The sequence below is a fragment of the Syngnathus acus genome, chromosome 20, assembly GCF_901709675.1.
Source record: "Syngnathus acus chromosome 20, fSynAcu1.2, whole genome shotgun sequence".
Lineage (NCBI taxonomy): Eukaryota > Metazoa > Chordata > Actinopteri > Syngnathiformes > Syngnathidae > Syngnathus > Syngnathus acus.
The window spans coordinates 1,826,383-1,847,355 of record NC_051104.1 but is presented as its reverse complement, the minus strand read 5'-3'; the positions used below and the strand labels follow the sequence as shown (position 1 = coordinate 1,847,355).

Genomic DNA, 20,973 nt, shown 5'->3' with positions numbered 1-20,973 from the left:
CTATCGTGATTCTATTTTTCTACCATATTTACTATAAAATGATTATTCCATATAAAAAATGTTAAATGTAGATGTAAAATGGTCCATTTTACTATTTAAGAAAATGTTCACACACAAAAATGCTTAACTAAGTTTGTAAAATTATTTATTACGCTACTAACTGCTCTTTGTAATTAAATGAAATAAATGTAGCTATTTATTTGAGTTAAAATAATATAAATAAATATAAATACACACCTCTGGCCAAGAAAGCCAATGAGGCTCAATGAGAGCCTGAAGAGTCAAGCGCAAAGCAAGACATTGAGACCGGCTGACATAAAAAACAACAACAACAACAACAACAAGAACACAAAAAACACTGTGATTTTCTGGTGTCATTTTTAATAAAAATAGAATCTCTGATAACATCTGCTGGTTGTAGTGATCATACAAAAGGAAAAAGTGGGCTAGCAGGAAAACACACAATAAGTCTCTCGCTAATCAACGCTACAAACACGAAGGTTGCTGAGTGCGGGCAAACGCCGGTTAACTGTGGTCATAATTACTGTCGGGAACGGCTACACCCCAAAATCCGAATTGAGGATTAAGCCCTGCTTGTTGCGTGTGTGTGGAGGTGTGGAAGTGGGTGTGCTCAAGTCAGTAGTATCACCCAGAGGAACCTTCAGTGTCCTGAGCGCGTCAGTCTAGATGGCGCTGAGGGTCTGCCGCTGGGACGCCGTCAGCTGCGGATGCCACACGTCCACGATGAAGATGAGGCGGAAGGTGTCCGCGTCCTGCCAGACCTCGTGCTCGAAGGAGTCGTCAAAGATCAGCACTTTGCCTTCCTCCCACTCCCTACGAGAGATAATCAGTGGTGATGAGAATAAAAAAATAAAAAAAATCAAAGTGGTTCAGTGACGATTACCTGGTCTGGTCCGTGCACCTGATCGTGCATCCCTGTTTGGGAATGACGAGGCCGAGGTGCATCCTCAGTCGACAGTTGGTGGGGCCCGTGTGCGGCCACACGTGCGTGCCCGGCTGCATCACTGAGAACTTAATCTACACACACGCACATACACAAGCCACTGAGGTGAATTGAGGATGGTGGGGCCCGTGTGCGGCCACACGTGCGTGCCCGGCTGCATCACTGAGAACTTAATCTACACACACGCACATACACAAGCCACTGAGGTGAATTGAGGATGGTGGGGCCCGTGTGCGGCCACACGTGCGTGCCCGGCTGCATCACTGAGAACTTAATCTACACACATGCACATACACAAGCCACTGAGGTGAATTGAGGACACGTTGAAATCTCGAGAGGGTCTACCTGTCCTCTCTTGCAGGCGGTGGCTTCGGGAAATCTCTCCAGTAGCGAGCAGGTCTTTGGTACAGCCTGGCAGGACGTCCCAGACTTCTTCCCTGAAGACAAATGAGTTGGTTAGCTGCATGTGGGTGAAGAGGTGAAGAAGTCAAGAAATGGACCTTGCTGCCAGAGCGTGTACTGGCCCCACTCTCCTTTCTCCCTCAGGTTCTCCTCCTCAGGTACAAACTGGCCCGTGTTTTGGTCCATCATGGCCATGGCCTCGTCCCGGATCATCTTCCAGTTCTTCTCCAGTGCCTGACCACAAAAAGTGCAGTTGAGTCCTGAACTGGAAGAATATCCGCTTAAATTCAGCCTGCTGTCCTACCTTCACCAGATCGGTGTATCCGGTCTCATTTGGGGTCCACCAGGGCTGCGCCTTAAGCCCGTCCACATTGTAAAGTGACCTCTGCCACACGGACGCAAAGTGCCCTCGCTCGTGGCCCACCTGGTACCAGTGGTAGGCCTGCTGGGACACACACACACACACGCACACCCACACCCACACACACATCATTAGCAAGACAAGAATAATATGTTTTCATTACATTACCCTAACATAAACGAGGGGGGGGCATCGTTGGTCCTTTAATGTCTTGCATTATGCACAAACACTCACGCTCTTGTCTCCGACTCTCTGCAGTGCGTCTCCTAGGTGGAAGTAGAAACGTCCGTCATCGGTGCCGGGCTCTCCTGATTCCAGCCCCTCCTGGTGGACCGAAGCAAATTCAAATGGTGGAGGTCGGCACGCAAAACCCGACTGACGCTCTCACATACCTTCAGGTAAGGAATGCTCTCTGCGATCTTGTTCTCAGACTTCAGGATGAAGCCGTAGTGAACCTTCGCAAAGCCGTCGCTGGGGGCAACCGCCAGAACCTGAAGATGGCGCCAGTGAGACTACGGAAGAAGAACAGAAGAAGAAGGAGGCAACGTCACTCACCTCCTCGTAGATCGCTTTGGCACCTTTGTTGTCGCCTAGCAACAGGTAGGCCACGCCCAGGTCGTTCTTCAGACTGATGTCTTTTGGAAAGATCTGCACCAACTTCTCCAGCGTGGCCACAGCGCCACGCATGCGGCCTGACACGAGGACATTTTAGAAAGACTTAATTCCCATGAAGGATTGCAGTCTTCAAATCTTTACCCACGGCGTGGCTTACCCAGGAACTGCTGGCGCTCGGCTCGTCTCTTGAGGGCGGCTCGGATCAGGTCGGGGGTGGCGTCCGGAAGATCTGCGGCGTCTCCGTAGCTGCCGATGGCCTTCTGCAACATGTCGTTGCTGCGCTGCTTCTCGGCTAGGTCGTCCTCCACCTGCGTGGTTGAAGTCATCAATCAAACCTGAGTAGGCTGACTACAAACTTGAAAAGTACAAGTGGTCATTGAAATGAGCACCTGCGCTTTCCCGTAGTGAGCGCGGGGGCTCTGCGGGTGCTGGTGCACCAACGTCTCAAATGCTTGCAGCGCCGCCTCCATTTTTCCCTAACGCACAACAAGCGCACACGCAAGAAAGCAACGTCAAGCGCAGTCCAAGGCGCCGCCCGTCACTTCCTGCCTGTCACGCACTTTCTTGCGAAGCTTCTCTGCAGCATCCAGTTCTGCTTTAATGCTCTTGTCCAACTTGTTGAGCAGTTTGGCTTTCTTCTTCTTGGCTGGAGGGAAAGCGACATTTGTACTAACTCGAAAAAAATACGCGATGCTTTTTTACCTTTTTCTTTGGGCTTCTCCGCAGTTGTGAGGTCCGCCGCTTCTGTGGCAAAGAGGATCTGACTGTCAGCGGGTCGTACATTTCCAACACAGGGCTACTAACTTGCTAGTCGACTTTTATTCATCTCAAATCATCGGACATGATGGTGTTGGCGTGCTTACCCTCGGGCGTGCTGCTCCCTCCAGCAGTCTCGCTGTGCGCTTCAACCGGCTCAGACTGCTTCTCCTCCTCCAACGGCGGCTCTGATGCACAAAACAAAAGGACAGTGAACCGGCCGGCTTCATCCGCACTGACAGTTGTTGTTATGAGACATCTTTGTGGTACCGGCTGGTGTGCTGCTCTCTGCTGTGTTCTCGCTCTGTGTTTCTACAGGTTCAAAAAACTGCTCTGTTTCCACCGCTGGCTCTGACACACAACACAAAGTTACTTATGGGAAAACAAACATCAAATCTGGATCAGTTAGAAAATTAAAAAAAAATACCTCCTTCTTCTTCTTCTTGAGTCACTTTGGAGCTCGTCAAATCTTTTATAGATTCTACTTGAGCGCAAACACATAAAACAGTTTGGGTTTGTTTCACTAGCATTGGGGTGATTTGCGGTCTTACCAACAGTCTCCTGAGATGACGGCTCCTCCACCAGGACTGCGAGCAAAACACACTTGAAACAACAGCTCTCAAAATCCAGCTTGAGATCCTCACTCACCTCCGCTTGTGTCGATGGCGTCCACGTCCTCCTCTGAAAGAAATCAAGGTAAGACGTCACGATGGAGGAAGACAAAAGAGACAAAAATAAATACACACCAAGAGGAAGCTCCGTGTCTCCTCGAGGATCATCTGCGGCACAAAAATCATGTGTCCCCATTGAAATGATTTTGAATTGAATTTGATTAATTTTTATTTTTTGACATAAAAAAAACTACAAACTGTTTCTATCTTAAAATATTCATTTCTCACGACAGTGTTTAAAAAAAATGGACTCACCAGCTACAAAGTCTTCTTCTACAAAGGCAGGCAGGGGAACAGCAGCTGGAGGACACACATATACGTGTATATATACACACACAAGCACGTATCAAGAAGAAGAGGGAGAAAAAAATAGTGATTAAGAAGTTTTCCGCTTGAAGAAGTGATGAAGCAGATGGTGAAAGGGTCTAGAACAAACCTTGGATTTCAGAGTCCACATCTTCAGCTTCAGAGACTGACATGCACATGCACAAACGCACAGGAAGTGTGTCATGACACGCACTGAGACAAGTGGACAAGCACATTGTTGCATCACACACTTGTTGGCGAGTCTTCTGTCGCGCTCTCCTCGGGGTGCTCCTCAACCGACTCGTCCTCGGGTTGCGTGGTCGACTGCTCTTCAACACTGAAGTCCTGAGCTGTGGTCTCCTCCGTATGCGCCTCCACTGACTCCTCTTCGGCCGGCTCTGCGGCTTGCCGGTTGCTCGCCTGATCTTCAGCGGGTTCTGGCACGTAAATGATGGAATGAATTTGTAAATATACTGGACGGGACTCATTTGTAGCGGTAGCAACATATTCACCCGCTGGTTGCTCTTCAGATGGTTGCCGCTGGCTTGGAGTTTCTTTCAGGCCTGTTTGGAAATGTGACAATGTGACAAAGATATGCAAACTGCTCACGTGTCATGTGACTTGTGTTATCTAATTTGAATATGTATGAGCATGACATGAGAAGCGCAGCTGAGGTGGTTCACAGTAAGTGTGGAATTTATTTTCGAAAAGTGTGACTGGACTGGTTGCCAGTCAATCGCGAGACCCAAACAGACCGACGAGCATTCACATAGACAGTGTTCATTTTTAGAATATGGGAGGAGACCAGAGAATAAGAAGATGGCAACAGTTTAAGTTTTATTTGACATTTGCTGTCACATTGGAGGAAAATACTTTCCAGAAATAGAGATGGGGGCGGAGTTTACAGCACATATGAACAACAACAACACAAATAAATCAATGACCTCAACAAAAGCATCTGATTGGTTGTGTTGGGAATCGCTCCCGATGGGTTTACAATTTTGTAGTACCATTTGATTGCATAACCAGAAAAGTTTATTTCTTATATTGTGCCCCAATGTATCCCACAAGATGGTGGCAAAGCACTACTTTTATTCGACAGAGCTGGAAAAAAACCCCAAATAAAAACAAAACAAAAAGAGTCCAAGAAGAGTTTACTTCTTCCTGCCGCTGGCAGCCATTTTGTCTGCGACCACACCCTTGTCCCTCCTGACCGCCGTCACGCCGGCTCGCTGACTTTTCTCCTCGCCGGTTTGACTGCTGTTTGCTTTCCTGGCGTCAAGCCGCTCCGCCTCCATCTTGTCCCGAGCGGCCTTCTCGCGGGAAAGCCGCAGTTCCTTCTCGCTGGCTGTCTTCTCCTTCTCCGCTCTCTCTTTCTCCTGAGCCAGTCGAGCTTTCTCTTTAACAAGGCGCTCTTTCTCCGCTCTCTCTTTTTCTTGCCTTTCCCGTTCCATCTTTTCTTTCTCAAGCCTTTCCCGCTCTTTGGCCACCTGTTCTTTCTGGAGTCGCTCCCTTTCCTTCCTTTCCTGGTCGCTCTTCTCTCTGGCCAAGCGTTCCCGCTCTTCCCTTTCCTTGGCGGCCTCTTGTTCCCGAAGCACGCGCTCCCTCTCCTTCTTTTCGAGCTGTTCCCGCTCTTGCTTTGCTTTCTGTAACGCAAGTCGCTCTTGCGCCGCCTTCTCCGTCTCCATCCTGTCCCGCTCAGCCTTTTCCCACTCCATCCTTTCCCTCTTGGCCTTCTCCCACTCAATCCTTTCCTTCTCCCGCTCCATCCTTTCCTGCTCCCTTTGCTCTTTCTCCACGTCCTCCCGCTCCATCCTTTCCCTCTCAGCCTTCTCCCACTTCATCCGTTCTCTCTCCACCTCCATCTTCCTTTTCTCCACCTCCACCCTTTCCTTCTCCAGCCCTATCCTCTCCTTCTCCAGCTTGAGCTGCTCCTGGGTGACCTCCAGCGTCTTCATCTTGAGTTGCCAGGCCGTCTCCTCGCCTTGGTCTCGGTCGGCCAGGAGGATTTCGATTTCGGCGAGGGCGATACGGGCGATCCGCTTGGCCTCGGTTTTCTCGTTGATGGTGCTCAGTTCTTCTCGCAGGGCGGAGCGCAACACTTCGTCTCGGATAGGAAGTTCTGTAGTTGGAATGAACTCGTAAAGGGAACGACTGGCGATCAGGGGAGTGTTAGCAGAGCCAAACTTATGGTGAGTGAGGGGGGAGTCGATGTGCAACTTGATGCTAAACATGTTAGCATTCACTGCATTGAAAGCAACGTTCACACATGGATGCAGGTCCAATTTTTCTACCTCGGGTTCCGTTCTTCCGCAAAGTTGTTTCTTCTGGAATCTCATCTGGGACGCCAAACGGGAAACAAAAACAAAAGCTGCTGCTAAGATGCTAACATCCAAGTGACGTGCACAACCCAGCGCTACCTTCGCTCTCTTCCATCTCATCGGGATCCTCGTCAACTTCCTGGAGTGCTTCACATACACAAGTACAAAGTTTTCAGAAACTAGATAAAGGAGGTGTCTGCAATTTTTCCAAACATTATCAAACAAACTTGAAAATGCAGCTTTTCAAATGCAAACACACAAGACCAGAGTCAAAGTCCAATAATCGGCGCCAAAAGCTCGACTCAAATAGAGTTCCCGCAGCTTCCGGTAGTCATGTTACCGTGACAACTAAAAGCACAAAATGACACAACAAAAGGGCTCGCCTTGGCTTTCAGCACAAAGCACACGAAACACGCTCGGAGACAACATGCAGGACAAGTCAAGGTGCTCACACGTGTACCTTTCCTCAACGCCTGCTTCCGGCGAGAGCTTTTTAACTTCCTGTCATCTGAAGCGACAAACAGCAAAGAACAAAAAAGTGAGGCTTATTCTCACCTCACGGGACCTGAGATTTGCCTGTCAAACGGGAGAAAATAAAAGGATCCAAATGGACCTTTGATCATATTTGCGTGTAAGGAAAAATTGTTTAATTACTCGGTTAAATTGTGTCCAAGGTCAACTTAAATAATTCCCCCCACCCTTGCCATAAATAAACTGTATTTGTTTTTCTGTCCATCCAGTTTGCCAAGCACGTCCTCCATGAGGTCCTCAGGCTGGCTTGCTGTCCTCCTATTGGTTCTGAAGGTCCAGTATGACCCCTTTGACTTCCACGTCGTCAAGGTAAGAAGCACTGCCCTGCTGGCCCTTCCTGGCCGCCGCTGTTGCCTCTTCCTCTTCATCTTCCTCCTCCTCTTCCTCTTCCTGCTCTACGGGCGAGCTGACTATGTCACAGAGGAAGGTGAAGAAGCCATACAGCCAATCAGAGCCTTCCTCCGCCAAAATATTTACAACCTCCTCAAGAGACTCGCCTGGCGCGCTACTGTCGCCACCTTTGGTCAGGCCTGACGAGAGAAAGTGATAATAGAAGAGGAGAAGATGGCGAGGGAGGGATGGAAGGTAACTTGAAAAGAAGAAGTGAGTGATGTCATCAAATAAAAGAGGATGATGAGATTGGAGGGGAAAGAAGGAAAGGGAGTTAAAGTCGTCGCTCACGCAGCCAGCAGCCAACAAGCACCACTTCCTTTTTTTCCACATCACTAAGTCCTCTGACTTCCTGTTCGCTATATCGGAATTGAACATGATGGCGCGACGCCGTACTTTTGTCTCCTGTTCCTCTGAAACCTTCTGGGAGGTATTTTATCATGCTACGACGTACCTGTGAACCACCTCGGAGGACGCAAATAGGAAAAGATTAGCGGGGGACTTGCCGAGCAGGACTTTGGCGTCCTCCACATCGAAGTCGCCATCTCCGTCCGTGTCGTAGGCCGTCAGCTTCCCTGCAGCACAAACAGAGAGAAGACGACGGTGAACGTGACGCGTTGCGTTTGTGGGTCTGGAACGATGATGTTGAATGAAGTTAAAAAAATAAAAAGAAGGAAAAGAAGAAAGAAGACAGTACGCTTTGAAATGTTGAAAGTGTACCTTGTAAAACTTGTGAAAAGTTCATACGGAACTCCTGAGCTCGCGCTGCGTGTCGGTGACACACACACACAAAATACAAGATGAGGAGGACAGGAAACAAAGCCGAGTGTCTTCTTCTCCTTCTTTGCGGGCTCAAAATAACTTCGGACACGTTCGGTGCGGCCGGCTTACCGATGACGCCGTCGTAGTCGACGATGTCAAAGTAGACAACGGCCACCGAGCTCCAAACCCCCAGCAGGGCCAGCACCGCGAACCAGGTGAACACGGAATACTTGGCTCCGCCCCCCGTGTCTCCTCCTGCCGCCTTCTTGTTGCTCTTGCTTTCGGCTGGCGGTGGCTTTGACTCTGCGGATGACCCACAACAAACACAAAACATGTCAAACACACCACTGAGACATTCATTCAGTTTATTGCTCAGTTTGATTTTTTTTTTTTTGGGAGAAAAATGCACTGGTAAGTAATCACAGTCCACCCTGGTTAATACCATAGCACACATTTATTTAACACACTTGGCAGTTCTTAGTAACCGCGGGTGGCACCTTTTTCCAAAAGGCAGAGGTCGAAGTGACCCGGGAACACATTTAACACCAACCCGACGGGGCGGGTCCGACAACAGCTGTTCCTCGGGTAGCAGCTGAACTTCAAACATTACAATCATGTCAGCGTCATCTCCAAGCACAAACACAGATAGCTCAAATGTTAGAGGTCAAAGCCCAGTCAAATTCAACCCAAAGCAAACGGGCCCATGCTGAACCAAAGTGAGTCCAACCCGAAGGTCGCCACCCACCGGAGAGTGGAGGAGCTTGATGTGGGGCCGCGGCCTCCTCCACACTGGCTCCTCCTAGCAGAAGCAGATCAATTGACCCGGAAAAGACGCAGCGGAACCAACATCCAGTTCAACGGTCCTACCTGTCTTCTTGAGGCCATCCAAAGCCTCCTCTGTTACCATCGGTTCCCCCTGCTCATCATACACGTCCTCGTGAGTGTTCAGCGCCTCCTGGGTGCTGTGGGCCTCCTCCGCCGGCGCTGCCGAGGGGATTGAGGAGGGGGCGGAGGCGCCATAGTGGCGATAGCGCTGCATGGAGCAAAACCTTTCCAGCGACCCGTCAAGCTAGCACATTGAACGTGTATGATCCAAACAATGAGAAGGAAACTTCCAAAGAGACCACAACGAGACGAGAAGTGACAAACGAGCAGGATGGCGGCGACTCAATCATCAGGACAAAACCAAGCGCCTCCTCCTCACCGTTCTCGCACGACCAATTGTGAGGTCCGGAACCTGATCCCCCACTATTCTTAGAGCCGACAAACCCCGCAATGCTCTGTGTTTCTGTGTGTGCAAGATGCCACAGAGGACAAAGTGAGGCAAGCAACCTTGACATACAATATTATGCAAAAGTCTTGGGCCACGTTTAGATTTATTGCTTTAGCATACATAGAAGACAATAAAGTAGACCACAAACCTCCTTTAAGGCCGAAGTGAACTCTAAACCATTCATAGAAGTTGTAGTCGTTTGAGTGTTTGCCCGTTTATTATTTGGCAGGATACACTGGGGCCCAGTTTAAAGTCTATGTAAACTTTAAAGTCAAAAGACGCCCAATTTTTACTGGTCTGGCTGCGGCTTGCACATAAATCACTTTGTGTGAAATAAACTATCCATTAATTAATACTAGATTTGGGGAAATGCACGACAGGGAAGAGAGAGATGTTTATGATTTAATCATATCAATGTATATTAATTCATTTGTTATCCTCAGCTAAGAGTGTTCCTAAGAACCATAAGCACATAATCCTGACGTCATTCACGGGCTGACTTCCAGGAATGTTGCGGTCACGCAAGTTTGCAAAAGCTTCAAAATAGGACACGTGCTGATCATTTATTTGGTCCGTGCTGTGGATCTTTAGGCAGCTGACAAAATGCCCTCAACTCAACCAAATCCACACAGAAAAGCATCACGTTGAATTTTCTCTTACTCGAATGCAAATTAGGCAGCATCAAAAAGCTAACTAATGACCTTCTACGAATAGATTGTAAATAATGCTTTACATATGTACATTTACGTAGTAGTGTTACTTCAATGCAGTTTTAAGATGGACGATACCAGATAATCTTGTTGTAGCTTTCACAGCCAGGACATGGCAACGCGTGAGCAGTGTTTTAAGTGCCACAAACATGTTGGACAAATAAAATATAGATTCTTCTAGTTTAATGCCACGAACATGTTATTGTCCCTTTTTACGTGCATTTACCAGAAAAGATACGACGCTCCATAACCAGCAGAATGGCAAAGTGAGTATGCGACGACTCGTTCGCTAGTAGGTCAGAAAAACCAACCTTTCTTGGAATGCGTTTTGGGATTTTTCTTCGGAGCCATTGCGTCGTAAATTCACCGGTATATTTATATCAACTGGCCAACACCTTCCAAGCTAAGCTAACAGCGACTTTGATTGACACTGGGGGATTTTGTTACGACAGAGAAGGATGGATGAAGCTGCTGCTAGCTTGGATACCAGCGATGCCGCTAAGAACACTAACTATGATTGGCTATGGGCTCAGCCAATCGGTGAAGGGGAACAGCCAAGTGGGCACGCTCGAAAAGATTTGAACCAATTATGTTCATGGAAAGCTTGTCATTATTTGGACTATTAAAAAAACGTGGCAGGAGAGGAGTAGACACCAGAGATGGGGACTCGAGTCACTGTGACTAGTCGCTGTTTTAATGACTTGTGACTTGACAAAAAATAAAATAACTTGAGACTCGACTTGGACTTGGAAGTTAAAGACTCGGGACTTGACTTGAGACACGATGACTTGAATGACTTCAGTGTTATTTAGTTTATGTTTTCAGTTTGAATATCAAATTAATAATACATTTAAAAAAATAATATCGATAACACGGTAGGAGCGCAGGCTGAGAATGGCGTTGTCATGATTGGATCACTACCCTGTCAATCAATTAGTCGTGCCCGCTCTACGTACCTAACGTGTTTATTGGAGTATCACTCCCCATTACATCAGACATGCACAAACATGTCAGCGGGAGCGGTACCGCGAGTCATCACCTTCGGCTATCGTAATTACCTTTATAACGGCAAAAGACGGACAGCACAGTGCAAGATATGCAACAGAAACATTTCAGACAGCCAGAGGACAACTTCAAACTTTGTCCGTCATTTGAAGAGCCATTCTGCCCAGTAAGTCCTTTTCATTGATCTAAATAGGTGTGTGTATATATAGCTTTAATGCAATGAATATGATGATGAAACTGAATTAAGTAAATATGATTTAATATGGAGCAAGTTAATAAATAAAAACTACAGTTAAGCCTCAAAGAACATTTTTGTCTTTTTTACCATATACTATGTTGCATGTTGGATGTCTGTCAGACTATACAGTACATCCCATTCATATTTTTGCTTTTGTTTCACAGGTATGCAGAATACGAAAAGATGAGAAACACCTGCACTGATGCAGCGCAGCCTGCAATTTCTCAGTTCACATTTGCAACTCAAATGTGTCAGACACTGTCGGCAGACGTTAATTTGTTTAGATTGAGCTGTCAATAAATCATTGTATGAGGTAATTTCTTTTTTGTTTGATTCCATGGTGTATTTTACTGAATATCAGTAATTACAGTGCAAATCCAAATTATTGTCATATTTTTTAAACAGGTTAGACACATTGGACAATGATGGTTACTTAAAGTTACTGATATCTGTCACGTCTCGTCACCGGGTGCTTTATTATGTCTAGGTTACCATGGTTTCTGTTCGTGTCGCCCCTCCCCTCCTGTGTTGCCTCACAATCAATGTAATCACAGTCTCTAACACTGCCTCTTGTTACCTGTAGTGTATTTAAGTCCTGTCTGCCCTGCACTCCCTGTCAGATCATTGATGTCGTCACGTCTGTTGTCGTACTGTCTTGTTGTTGTTATGTCCTGCTGCCTTCTTGTCTCACGTCCCGGTCAGTCAAGTTATTGTTTTGTTAAGTCATGTCAGTTTGCCGAGTCTGTTACTTTGTTTTCTCCAATAAACCCTGGTCCAAGATGCATTTGGTCGCCCTGCTCCATCCGTTCCGTGACAATATCTTGTCTTTTCACGTTTCTAAGATCAGATTCTGCAGGTAAAATTGCAATAATAACGTGACTTGACTTGGACTTGACCTATTTAAGGACTTGACTTGACATAATCTGTGACTTGACTTGCCCAAGAAAAAAATGACTTGGGACTTACTTGAGACTTTAAGGTTAAGACTTGCACATGTGTGACTTGGTCCCATCTCTGGTAGACACCATTTGGAGCGGAACGCAATGTGGATTAAACCCAAAAGTCACGCTTACAAACTGCTTTAGTTCTTATTTCAAAGTATTAGTTTTCATCCAAGCGCACATTTAGTAATTTCTGCAAATTAAAATCTTGTCATACACCGATCAAAGGAATGTGTAGCTTTTAAAACTATATAGATATGTTTTATTTGTACAGACTTGCGACTACATCAGAGAACCACACGGTGGCACCGTAGTACCGTATCAGTGATAAGAGTACCAGTGCTGTACATCTTAATAAAAATCCACGAAAATCAAAACCTCTAAATATTTCACGTGATTCAGAAAATTAAAGATTTTGCTGCTGTATTGTCGCTTCAAATCTTTCCAAGACTGATCAACACGCACAATAACTAATGCAAATATACATTTAGACAAGAAAAAAAAAACTTACACAGAAAGCAATGTTGGGTTTGTGTCTGGTTTATTTACCGCAGGATGTTTTAAATACAGACATTTATTTGCAAAATACTAAAGAGTATTACAACTCAAAGTACTAAAAAGTGGATATATTTATTGTAGTCATCAGAATAATTCAACGAATAATTTGTAAAACACCAGGGTAGGATGAGGGGAGGGTTTACTGAGGCACAACTTTCTCCTTCTTCACACCAAAGTTTTTGTTTCACTGGCAAAAAAAAATCCTCGAATGACTTAAATTGTGTTTGTTGAGTTCTGTTTGTTTTGCGTTCCAAAACCATCTTTGGAGAAACACTTGAAGCACAAAATAGCGTCAGAACAAAAGACTCCGCCTCTTCTACCACCAACAAGGTCACTTCCTGCCACCTATGGGCATCCCACCACCTTTGGGCATTACTCCCACAAACCAGTGTGGATCCACTTTTGACACCGGTGTGGGACCAGTTCTACAACTGTGTAAGGCCAGTGTTAAACAAACCAGCATGACAAATTTGTTCTGTGTTGAACCAATATGAAAACAGTTTACAAACAGTTCAACACCAGTTTTGAACCAGTATGACATCATGTTGACCCACACTGGTTCAACATTTAAACCTATGTTGAACCAGTTCGACACCAGTGTGAATCCAGTGTTGTACCAGTATAAGACCAGAGATGAACCAATATTACATTTAGTTTTGAACCCATGTTGAACCAGTAAGATACCAGTGTTGAACCAAAGTGACATTGGTGTTTAACCAGTTTAACACCAGTTCTGAACCAGTATGACACTGGTCTTGAGCAACTTTCAATCCAGTGTTGTAAGCATTGTGACACTTGCATTGACCTAGTTTGATACCTGTGCTGAACTAGTAGGAATCCAGTTTGAAGGTGTGTGAGTGTAAAATGTTGAGAAAGAATTGTTTTTGTTCATAAGACGAGAAGAAGGTTGGGAGGTTTGTTGTTCAGATGTTGGAAGGTTCCTGTGCACTCTGTTGGGATTTAAAGATGACCAAGCAGCTTTCATTTTGAAAAAGGAAAGGAAGGCAGGAAGGTGTTATCACCCCCTCAGGTCTGGAACCTTCCGCACCTCCTCGGTAGCACCAAATAAGCCGAGCCGGTACATGTGACGGAATATTCCTGAAGCGTTCTGAAAGTCAGACGGGTCAATCACCGAAGCTTCATCGTTTCAAAAGATGTCATACAAATGGACTTGGGCCCAACAAACACTTTTAAAAAAGTAATGTGCTTTCAATTGATTAAGTTTTAGTGTATTAGTCTAAGATAGCATAAACATTTCCCATAGAATTAGTTTATTAAAATGTGTTCGTTTGGTGCCTTCAGATCAAAGTTTAATTTGTTTTGTGAGCAAATCATAATCTTTCTGCACTGGAAATGACATTTATCTGTTGCAGCCTCCCCTCCCCTGCAAAACTGTTTTTTTTTTAACAAGGAAAATTCAACTATATTACAATCTATAAATAAATAGAATGTAAAGAATCTAACCTGTGAGTATCATGATATTGTCTATGTGTTGCGCCACTGTTTGTGTTCGAATAGCCACTGCTTCTAAAAGTGCAGCTATCAATGTTAACCGTTAGCATGTCAATGGCCTTTTGCATTGTTGTTAGCATTAATCTTAGCAGACTTTCTTAACTGTTGCCTATAAATAAGATAAATATTTAAATACGTATTATTTAACATTTAGAATCAAGATTTAAAAATAAAATAGATTACTCGTATTGCAAGGCACAGCTGCATTATTATTTTAACAACGTAAACATCTATGCCTCCATGCCACTAGGGGGGGCTGCAGCACAGCGACAAGTGTTTGTTTGGCCGTCCATTAACAGAATTATTGTCAAAATGTGTTTTGTTTTTGTCAGGATGCTCATCGGCCAATCAGGAGCCAACTCAAAGGCGCGGAGTTCCAGGGAGGACAAAGGGAGTGCTAACAATGGCGTGGTGTGTCGTTGAGTGCGGTCGCGGCAGGCAGGCACACTCGCGGTCTATTGCTACTGAAAAGAGCCCTTCAGCGCAGTGCAGCTGAACACCACAGCGACACTTTGTGACTAACTTCTGCTTTCAACAGCAGAATAAAATCCAGGTGGCCCGGTTTCCATTTTGGGGGGGATGGGACAAAACCACCATTTTGACACAAAGAAGAGCTGAGCGGTTAGCGGCCACCGGAGCGGCGCGTTTGTGCATTTCCCGTTATCCGAAGGTCCTGAAAGTGTCGCTCTCAAAGCTTCCAGGTCTCTGGCCGAGCTTTTATTGCTCCTCACACTTTTGTTGTTGTTTTTTTCCCCATATTTCTCTGTGCAAAAAAAGTGTCAGAGTCTTCGTAGAAAACCAAACATAAAAGCAGGGAATAAAGTCATTGATAAATAAATAATGAAGTAGACCAGGGGTCTCAAACTCCAGTCCTCGGGGGCCGAATTCCTACATGTTTTCCAGGTTTCCCTCGTTAAACACACCCGATTCAATTATCAGGCTCCTGTAGAACGTGAGGATGAACTGATCATTTGAATCGGGTGTGTTTAACGAGGGAAACTTGGAAAACATGTAGGAATGCGGCCCCCGAGGACTGGAGTTTGAGACCCCTGAAGTAGACAAACATGACATTGATGTGAACAATTCTATGAGAGGAATCTGATACATATACATATAGTATACTTATAGTACATATATATATATGTATATCGACATATATACATATAGTATATATCTTGCCCCGTGTCCTGTGCAAATACACTCTTGTGGTATGTTTGGAATGAGACTTCAATCTGGGAACAACACGACATGGAAAATAGGAGTGTATTTTTTTCCCCGACTTTTCACTTAGCATCACCCAATTTTGACATCTCAATTCAAGGCAAGAATTCCCTTTTCCAGTACGACGTGAGGCTAAGAATGACATGAGCTAGCTCTTGTTGTAATCATAATTGAGTTTGTGACGAGCCAGCGAAAGGTTATGCTGATTGTAGTCTTTTCATCTGTCTACTTTGGTTGGCAGTCCAACGTAAACGATGGCGCGCGTCAAGGAAAAATGTAACACCATTGTCTCTCCTTCTGAGCTAGCGATAGCTTAGCTTCTGGCCATCCGTAGCACAAAACGCTGTAGGTTTTTGGGTGGTTTTTGTGAGTATGTTTGACAGTGAAGGAAAACAACAAAATTATTGTTCATCTCTTCCACCAAAGTGTCACAGTTCCAAGGAGAAAAACTGCAAAGCTTTTTTTTTCCTTCCCTTGTCAGGTTACGCTAAAAAATATAAAAAAATAGTCGTAATAATCGTACAGCTATGAAAAGACTGTCAACAAAGTTCTACTTTGACTAACAAAACCTTTGCTAAGCTCAGCTTGCTTTTCTGCACTCGCAAGCTAACACTCGTGCAGCTAATGTCGCTAATGCAGCTCCCAGTCAATAAGAGACGGACAGATACATGAGTGATAGTGTTTTGGGGGCCCGAGGCGACGCTACTGCAGTTTGAGGAGCGTCCAGCAGGGGGCAGGAAATAACTTGAAAGCTAGTAAAGTTGTTCCAAGCTTTTATGGGGCCCCGCCCTTTTTATATCTTCACACTTTCTGGGCGCCCCATAGTGGCCACAGTGCCCCAAGCAGCCGCGTAGTTCTCCATTTGGTGTTCTTGCTCCTAAGGCGCCGTGCTGACGTTGCTCGTCTCCGACTTTGGGGGAAAAGTGGTGGCGGCTCGCGTCACGCTGTCGTAGGACGGCGGCGACGAAGTGGAGGACACAGTCTCGGAGCGCTCCATCCCAACCGGCCCGGAGCCGTAGTTCTCGCGTATCATGGCAGCGATAAGGCCTTCCTTCTCGGGCGCCTCCTCCTCCTCGTCGTCCTCGCCGTCGGCCTCCTCGTCCTCACCCCGGGCCGGCTTGTGTCGCGGCGTGGTGATCTGTCGGTAGAGGTAGGAGGCGGCCTTCATCTGCCGGCGCACCAGATGTCTCCGGTAGCAACGCTGGATGACGGCGGCTGAGACGTCCTCCTGCTTCCGCCGCAACGTGGTGGTGATGGGCTCGTAGGAGATCTTGGACGGGTTGGCCATCATGAACTTCTCCTCCATCTGCTGCTTGAGGGCGTCCATCTCACCCGACTCACCCAGAACACGCTTGGTGAAGGCAAAGAGGATGTCCAGGCAGTGGATCTTGTCACCGCTGACCATGGGCAGGTCCATGGAGATCAGCTTGATCTTGTTGGGCTTGCCGATGCGCAGCGGCTCCGACAAGGAGTCGGCGAAGTCGGACAGCTTGGCGTACTCGATGAACTGCGTGGCCTCCGGGTCGAACTTCTCCCAGACCTCATAGAACATCTCAAAGTCATCCTCGCTGAGCGGCTCGGTGCTCTCCTCAGTGGCCACGCTGAAGTTCTCCAGGATGATGGCAATGTACATGTTGACCACAATAAGGAAGGAGATGATGATGTAGGTGACGAAGAAAGTGATGCCCACCGAGGGGTTGCCGCAGTTGCCGCGCTGGCTGGTGCCCGTGTGCGGCACGTAGGGGTTGCACTCCTCGGGCGAATTGTTGAGGATAGGGCTCAGCAGGCCGTCCCAGCCCGCCGACGTGGTGATCTGGAACAGGCAGATCATGCTGTTGCCGAAGGTCTCGAAGTTGAACATGTCGTCGATGCCCGCCTGCCGCTTGACATAGGCGAAGTTGGCCATGCCGAAGATGGCGTAGATGAACATGACCAGGAAGAGCAGCAGTCCAATGTTGAAGAGGGCTGGCAGTGACATCATCAGCGCAAAGAGCAGCGTGCGGATGCCCTTGGCGCCACGGATCAGCCGCAGGATGCGCCCGATGCGCGCCAGCCGGATCACGCGGAACAGCGTTGGTGACACAAAGTACTTCTCGATGATGTCGGCCAGCACGATGCCTGCAAAGAATGCGGGAGCTGTGAGGACGCCGATAGACGCCGACGTGTACACGCGCTGCTGTCTCTCATTAGCTGTGGGGCCAAGTATGTGTTTGTGTGTGAGCAGGTGGGGAGGGGGCTTCATGCACAAGGTGAGTCCCGCATCACTTGACCACACACACACACGCACGCACACACACATACCTACACACACACGCACGCACACGCAGAGCTGATGTAACAGGTCAATCATGTTTGATTTGTCTCCAGGGACCCGCCCCCTGCCAGCGCTGATTGCTGCCGTTACCTTCACCGTTCCCCCAGGCGGCCTCGTCTGAGCGCATACACACACACGCGCAACCCCACGCCCGCACACACACAACCACACACGCTCACTTAATCACACACTTGTAGCGAGCTAACTGGAAGAAATGAAACATGAACAGTGACGGGAAAATTACCTGCTTAGGCTGTGTGTATGTCAGGTGTGTGACTCGTGAACCTGTGTCTATGTGGGTTTGTATGACCAAGCAAGACCTTGGTGTGTGTGTGTGTGTGTGTGTGTGTGTGTGTGTGTGTGCGTGGAGGGAGGGGCCATCGAGGCCATTCAGAATGTCACTTTGTTGACAGATAACTGTCACAATGACATGACATTACTTCCTGCTCACACACACACACACACACACACACACACACACACACACACACACACACACACACACACACACACACACACACAGGCATAATTGCTTGATGTGACAAACCAGCAGCTCTAATAAAGTTGAAAACGAAACCGCAGCCTCACATCGTCATGTAAACACTCAACCACGCTCGGAAAGGACGATCTCGATACGCACCGACGATAGAGAGGATGACGACCACAAAGTCGAAGATGTTCCAGCCCACGGTGAAGAAGTAGCAGCGCAGCGCCACAATCTTCACCATACACTCGGCGGTGAAGACCACGATGAAGGCCACGTTGATGTTGTTGAGGACGCGCTCCATCTGCGGCGACTGCTCGTCCGTCTCCACCATCATGGTGATCATGTTGAACAGGATCAGCACCATGATGATGATGTCGAACGCTTGCTTGCCCACCAGGTCGAAGAAGAAGCCCTGCACGTCATTCTGGGAGACGGAAGAGAACAACTTGGTCGTATATTCTTTATCGTCAGCAACTAATACTAGTGCCGCACTGACGAGCTGAGATGTCTCAACCATCAGAACAGCAGATTTTTTGTTTTTTTCCCCAGTGTCATTTGTGGTGGCGGTACCAGAGGTCTGGGGATGGGCTTCTGGGGTTTCTTGGAGCCCAACTTCTTCATGGCGTTGTAGTATTTCTTCTGCTCCTCGGTCATGAAGATGTCCTGGCCTCCTAAGTGCAAGCAACACGCCACCAAAACGTTATTTTGGTCCTGCTGACGTTGGGAAGTCACAAGACACACAACATGGCCGACCAGTCCATCTCAAACGAGGTCAACTACAATTGCGTCTTTAGCAAAGTTCAAGTGCAACTTATCTTCCTCTTCTGCTGGTTGAAGTTGTCGATGATGACGCCAATGAAGAGGTTGAGGGTGAAGAAGGAGCCGAAGATGATGAAGATGACGAAGTAGAGGTACATGTACAGGTTGATCTCCTTGATGGGCTGATCATCCACCTGCGCGACACGCCCTCCATGTTTACACTTCTGGTCGCAGTGACGACATCGGCGGAAGGCCGTGTGACTTACGCCTCGCGAGTCCACAGCGGCGTACATGATCTCCATCCAGCCTTTGAAGGTGGCCTTCGACACAAAACAACACGACGTCAGAGGAAGCACCACAACAAAGGGCTGGCCGAGGAGGCAGAGTTAAGGTTTCAAAGTAGGGTTTTAGGAGGGGTAGGGTTTTAAAAAAGGGTTAGGGATTTGAATTATGCCTTCGAGCCTGAGTTAGGGTCTCAAATATTGGTAATCTTTAAAATGGGATTTTGTTGAATGAAAGTCAAAATGAACGAACGCCGAGACGTCCAAGCTTGTCGTCTGTCTGATCGCCATGGCAATAACCGTCAACATAACCTTTTATGGACTTCCTTCCCTCTGACAAAGTTTCAACAGCAGAGCCGGTAATGGAAGGGCAGCCGGTTGCCACGGCGACCAGGCAAACACAGAGGGATGCTGAGCCGCCCGTCGTCAAGACGACGGCACTCATTCAATGTCCACGCGCTCGTGAATCAACGGGTTCTCCATCTCTTCTCCGTCTATTCTCCTTTTCTTTTCCCCACTTCCTGTTTGTCTTCTAATTCTCCCTCCCTTCCTCTTCGTCCCCCCCCTCCTTGTCTTTCGCTCTCATGCCTGCCTACTGAGTGCCTCTAAAAATAAAAGCCTCTCAGGGCTGATTGACTAGCGGTGTGCAGGACGCCCGCGGCGGCGAAGAACCAGGAGGACGCGGCGGCCATGAGGGAAAATGTCTTTGGAGTTCATTTAGTGCAGCATGAGGAGAGAGAATGGAGGGAGGAGTAGAAGACTAAAAACTGGATTTTCTTTCGGGTACATGACAGAAGGGGGAATTAGGATGAAGAAGGGCAGGAGAAGGTGGACAAAATGAAGATAGAAGTGTGACAAGAGGACAGAATAAAAAAAACAGAAGAATGAAGACAGTATAAGAGCAGAGGAAAAAGAGAGAAGCAGATAAAGAGGAGAAGGACGAAACAGAGAGCAGCCGATCAGAGTGAAGCACGTCGGCCGTGACTCATTCCCGAGAGGCCGACGGCCGCGTTGCCGTGGCGGCGTGGGTCCTCACCACTTGCAGCAACGCCAGGTATCCGGCTCCCACGTTGTCAAAGTTGACCTTGACCTTGGTCCAGTAGTAGAGCGACGTGTTGTTGAGGGCTTCGCACTGAGACTTGTTGTTGATGAAGCCGGCGTCGTAGCTGTGGCCCGTGCGGTTCACGCAGCGACCATACTTGCCGGCGAACAGGTTGACGCCCATGATGCTGAAGATGAGCCAGAAGATCAAACACACCAGCAGCACGTTCATGATGGACGGGATGGCGCCTATCAACGCGTTCACCACCACCTGGAGGAGCAAAGCCACAATGTTTCGAACCTGAACCAATGGCCATTCACATGCGGAATCGCTCAGGGCTCAATTCAACCACTTCGATTCATCTTACCCGCATGCCTTCGAACCTGGAAAGCGCTCGCAGGGGGCGAAGGGCCCGTAGCGTGCGTAGGGATTTGATGGCGGCAAAGTCAGAATAACCCAAAGTGTTGGCCACCAGGCTCACCAGCGACACCTATGGAAGGCCATAGGCATGACGCTTTATGGCACTGCATTCAGTGGCTGTTCAATTTGGACT

The 20,973-nt window shown here is 47.5% G+C and overlaps 3 protein-coding genes across 16 annotated transcripts in view; all 3 read right to left on the bottom strand.

Annotated features, from left to right (window-relative positions):
* Positions 1–359: 359 nt before the first annotated feature.
* Positions 360–10,564, bottom strand: unm_hu7910 (un-named hu7910). 11 transcript variants are annotated; one of them, XM_037279244.1, is made up of 29 exons: positions 10,374–10,564; positions 9,284–9,367; positions 8,947–9,193; positions 8,825–8,878; positions 8,209–8,382; positions 8,038–8,082; positions 7,824–7,892; positions 4,588–4,638; positions 4,327–4,512; positions 4,206–4,241; positions 4,025–4,069; positions 3,845–3,877; positions 3,747–3,779; positions 3,650–3,685; positions 3,526–3,582; positions 3,369–3,449; positions 3,206–3,286; positions 3,045–3,086; positions 2,903–2,988; positions 2,732–2,818; positions 2,500–2,650; positions 2,283–2,419; positions 2,120–2,218; positions 1,962–2,051; positions 1,671–1,811; positions 1,465–1,600; positions 1,310–1,401; positions 905–1,038; positions 360–834 (listed from the first exon to the last, which is right to left on the bottom strand). In XM_037279244.1, the coding sequence occupies exons 3-29, from the start codon at positions 9,116–9,118 to the stop codon at positions 684–686; spliced, it is 2,499 nt and encodes an 832-aa protein (XP_037135139.1). In that variant the 5' UTR covers positions 9,119–9,193; positions 9,284–9,367; positions 10,374–10,564; the 3' UTR covers positions 360–683. The 11 variants fall into 11 exon arrangements, with proteins under 11 accessions (XP_037135139.1, XP_037135138.1, XP_037135141.1 ...); XM_037279243.1 differs by lacking the exons at positions 9,284–9,367; positions 10,374–10,564 and having other exon boundaries at positions 8,947–9,275; XM_037279246.1 differs by lacking the exons at positions 9,284–9,367; positions 10,374–10,564 and having other exon boundaries at positions 1,671–1,808; positions 8,947–9,275.
* Positions 4,888–7,190, bottom strand: LOC119138971 (uncharacterized abhydrolase domain-containing protein DDB_G0269086-like). 3 transcript variants are annotated; one of them, XM_037279256.1, is made up of 4 exons: positions 6,857–7,190; positions 6,496–6,543; positions 6,370–6,414; positions 4,888–6,197 (listed from the first exon to the last, which is right to left on the bottom strand). In XM_037279256.1, the coding sequence occupies exons 2-4, from the start codon at positions 6,509–6,511 to the stop codon at positions 5,230–5,232; spliced, it is 1,029 nt and encodes a 342-aa protein (XP_037135151.1). In that variant the 5' UTR covers positions 6,512–6,543; positions 6,857–7,190; the 3' UTR covers positions 4,888–5,229. The 3 variants fall into 3 exon arrangements, with proteins under 3 accessions (XP_037135151.1, XP_037135150.1, XP_037135152.1); XM_037279255.1 differs by having other exon boundaries at positions 4,888–6,414; XM_037279257.1 differs by lacking the exon at positions 6,857–7,190 and having other exon boundaries at positions 6,496–6,699.
* A 5,286-nt stretch (positions 10,565–15,850) lies between the features above and the next one.
* Positions 15,851–20,973, bottom strand: part of scn5lab (sodium channel, voltage gated, type V-like, alpha b) — a 39,859-nt gene continuing 34,736 nt past the window's right edge. For both annotated transcript variants that reach the window (XM_037279242.1, XM_037279241.1), the window contains 7 exons: positions 20,788–20,910; positions 20,415–20,690; positions 19,364–19,417; positions 19,154–19,291; positions 18,909–19,013; positions 18,492–18,762; positions 15,851–17,655 (listed from right to left, as the gene is read on the bottom strand). In XM_037279242.1, the coding sequence (XP_037135137.1) occupies positions 16,415–17,655; positions 18,492–18,762; positions 18,909–19,013; positions 19,154–19,291; positions 19,364–19,417; positions 20,415–20,690; positions 20,788–20,910 (2,208 nt within the window). In that variant the 3' untranslated portion in view covers positions 15,851–16,414. The remainder of the gene's footprint in view (positions 17,656–18,491; positions 18,763–18,908; positions 19,014–19,153; positions 19,292–19,363; positions 19,418–20,414; positions 20,691–20,787; positions 20,911–20,973) is intronic.

Coding starts and splice junctions, on each gene's coding strand:
- LOC119138971 (XM_037279255.1), bottom strand. CDS start 6,516: ATGAGATGGAAGAGAGCGAAG. Junction 6,415..6,495: donor TGAGATGGAAGAGAGCGAAG/GTAGCGCTGGGT, acceptor TTGGCGTCCCAG/ATGAGATTCCAGAAGAAACA.
- unm_hu7910 (XM_037279244.1), bottom strand. CDS start 9,118: ATGCAGCGCTATCGCCACTATGGCGCCTCCGCCCCCTCCTCAATCCCC. Junction 8,083..8,208: donor CGACTACGACGGCGTCATCG/GTAAGCCGGCCG, acceptor ACCGACACGCAG/CGCGAGCTCAGGAGTTCCGT. Junction 4,639..7,823: donor GGACGCCAAAGTCCTGCTCG/GCAAGTCCCCCG, acceptor ATTTCCAAACAG/GCCTGAAAGAAACTCCAAGC.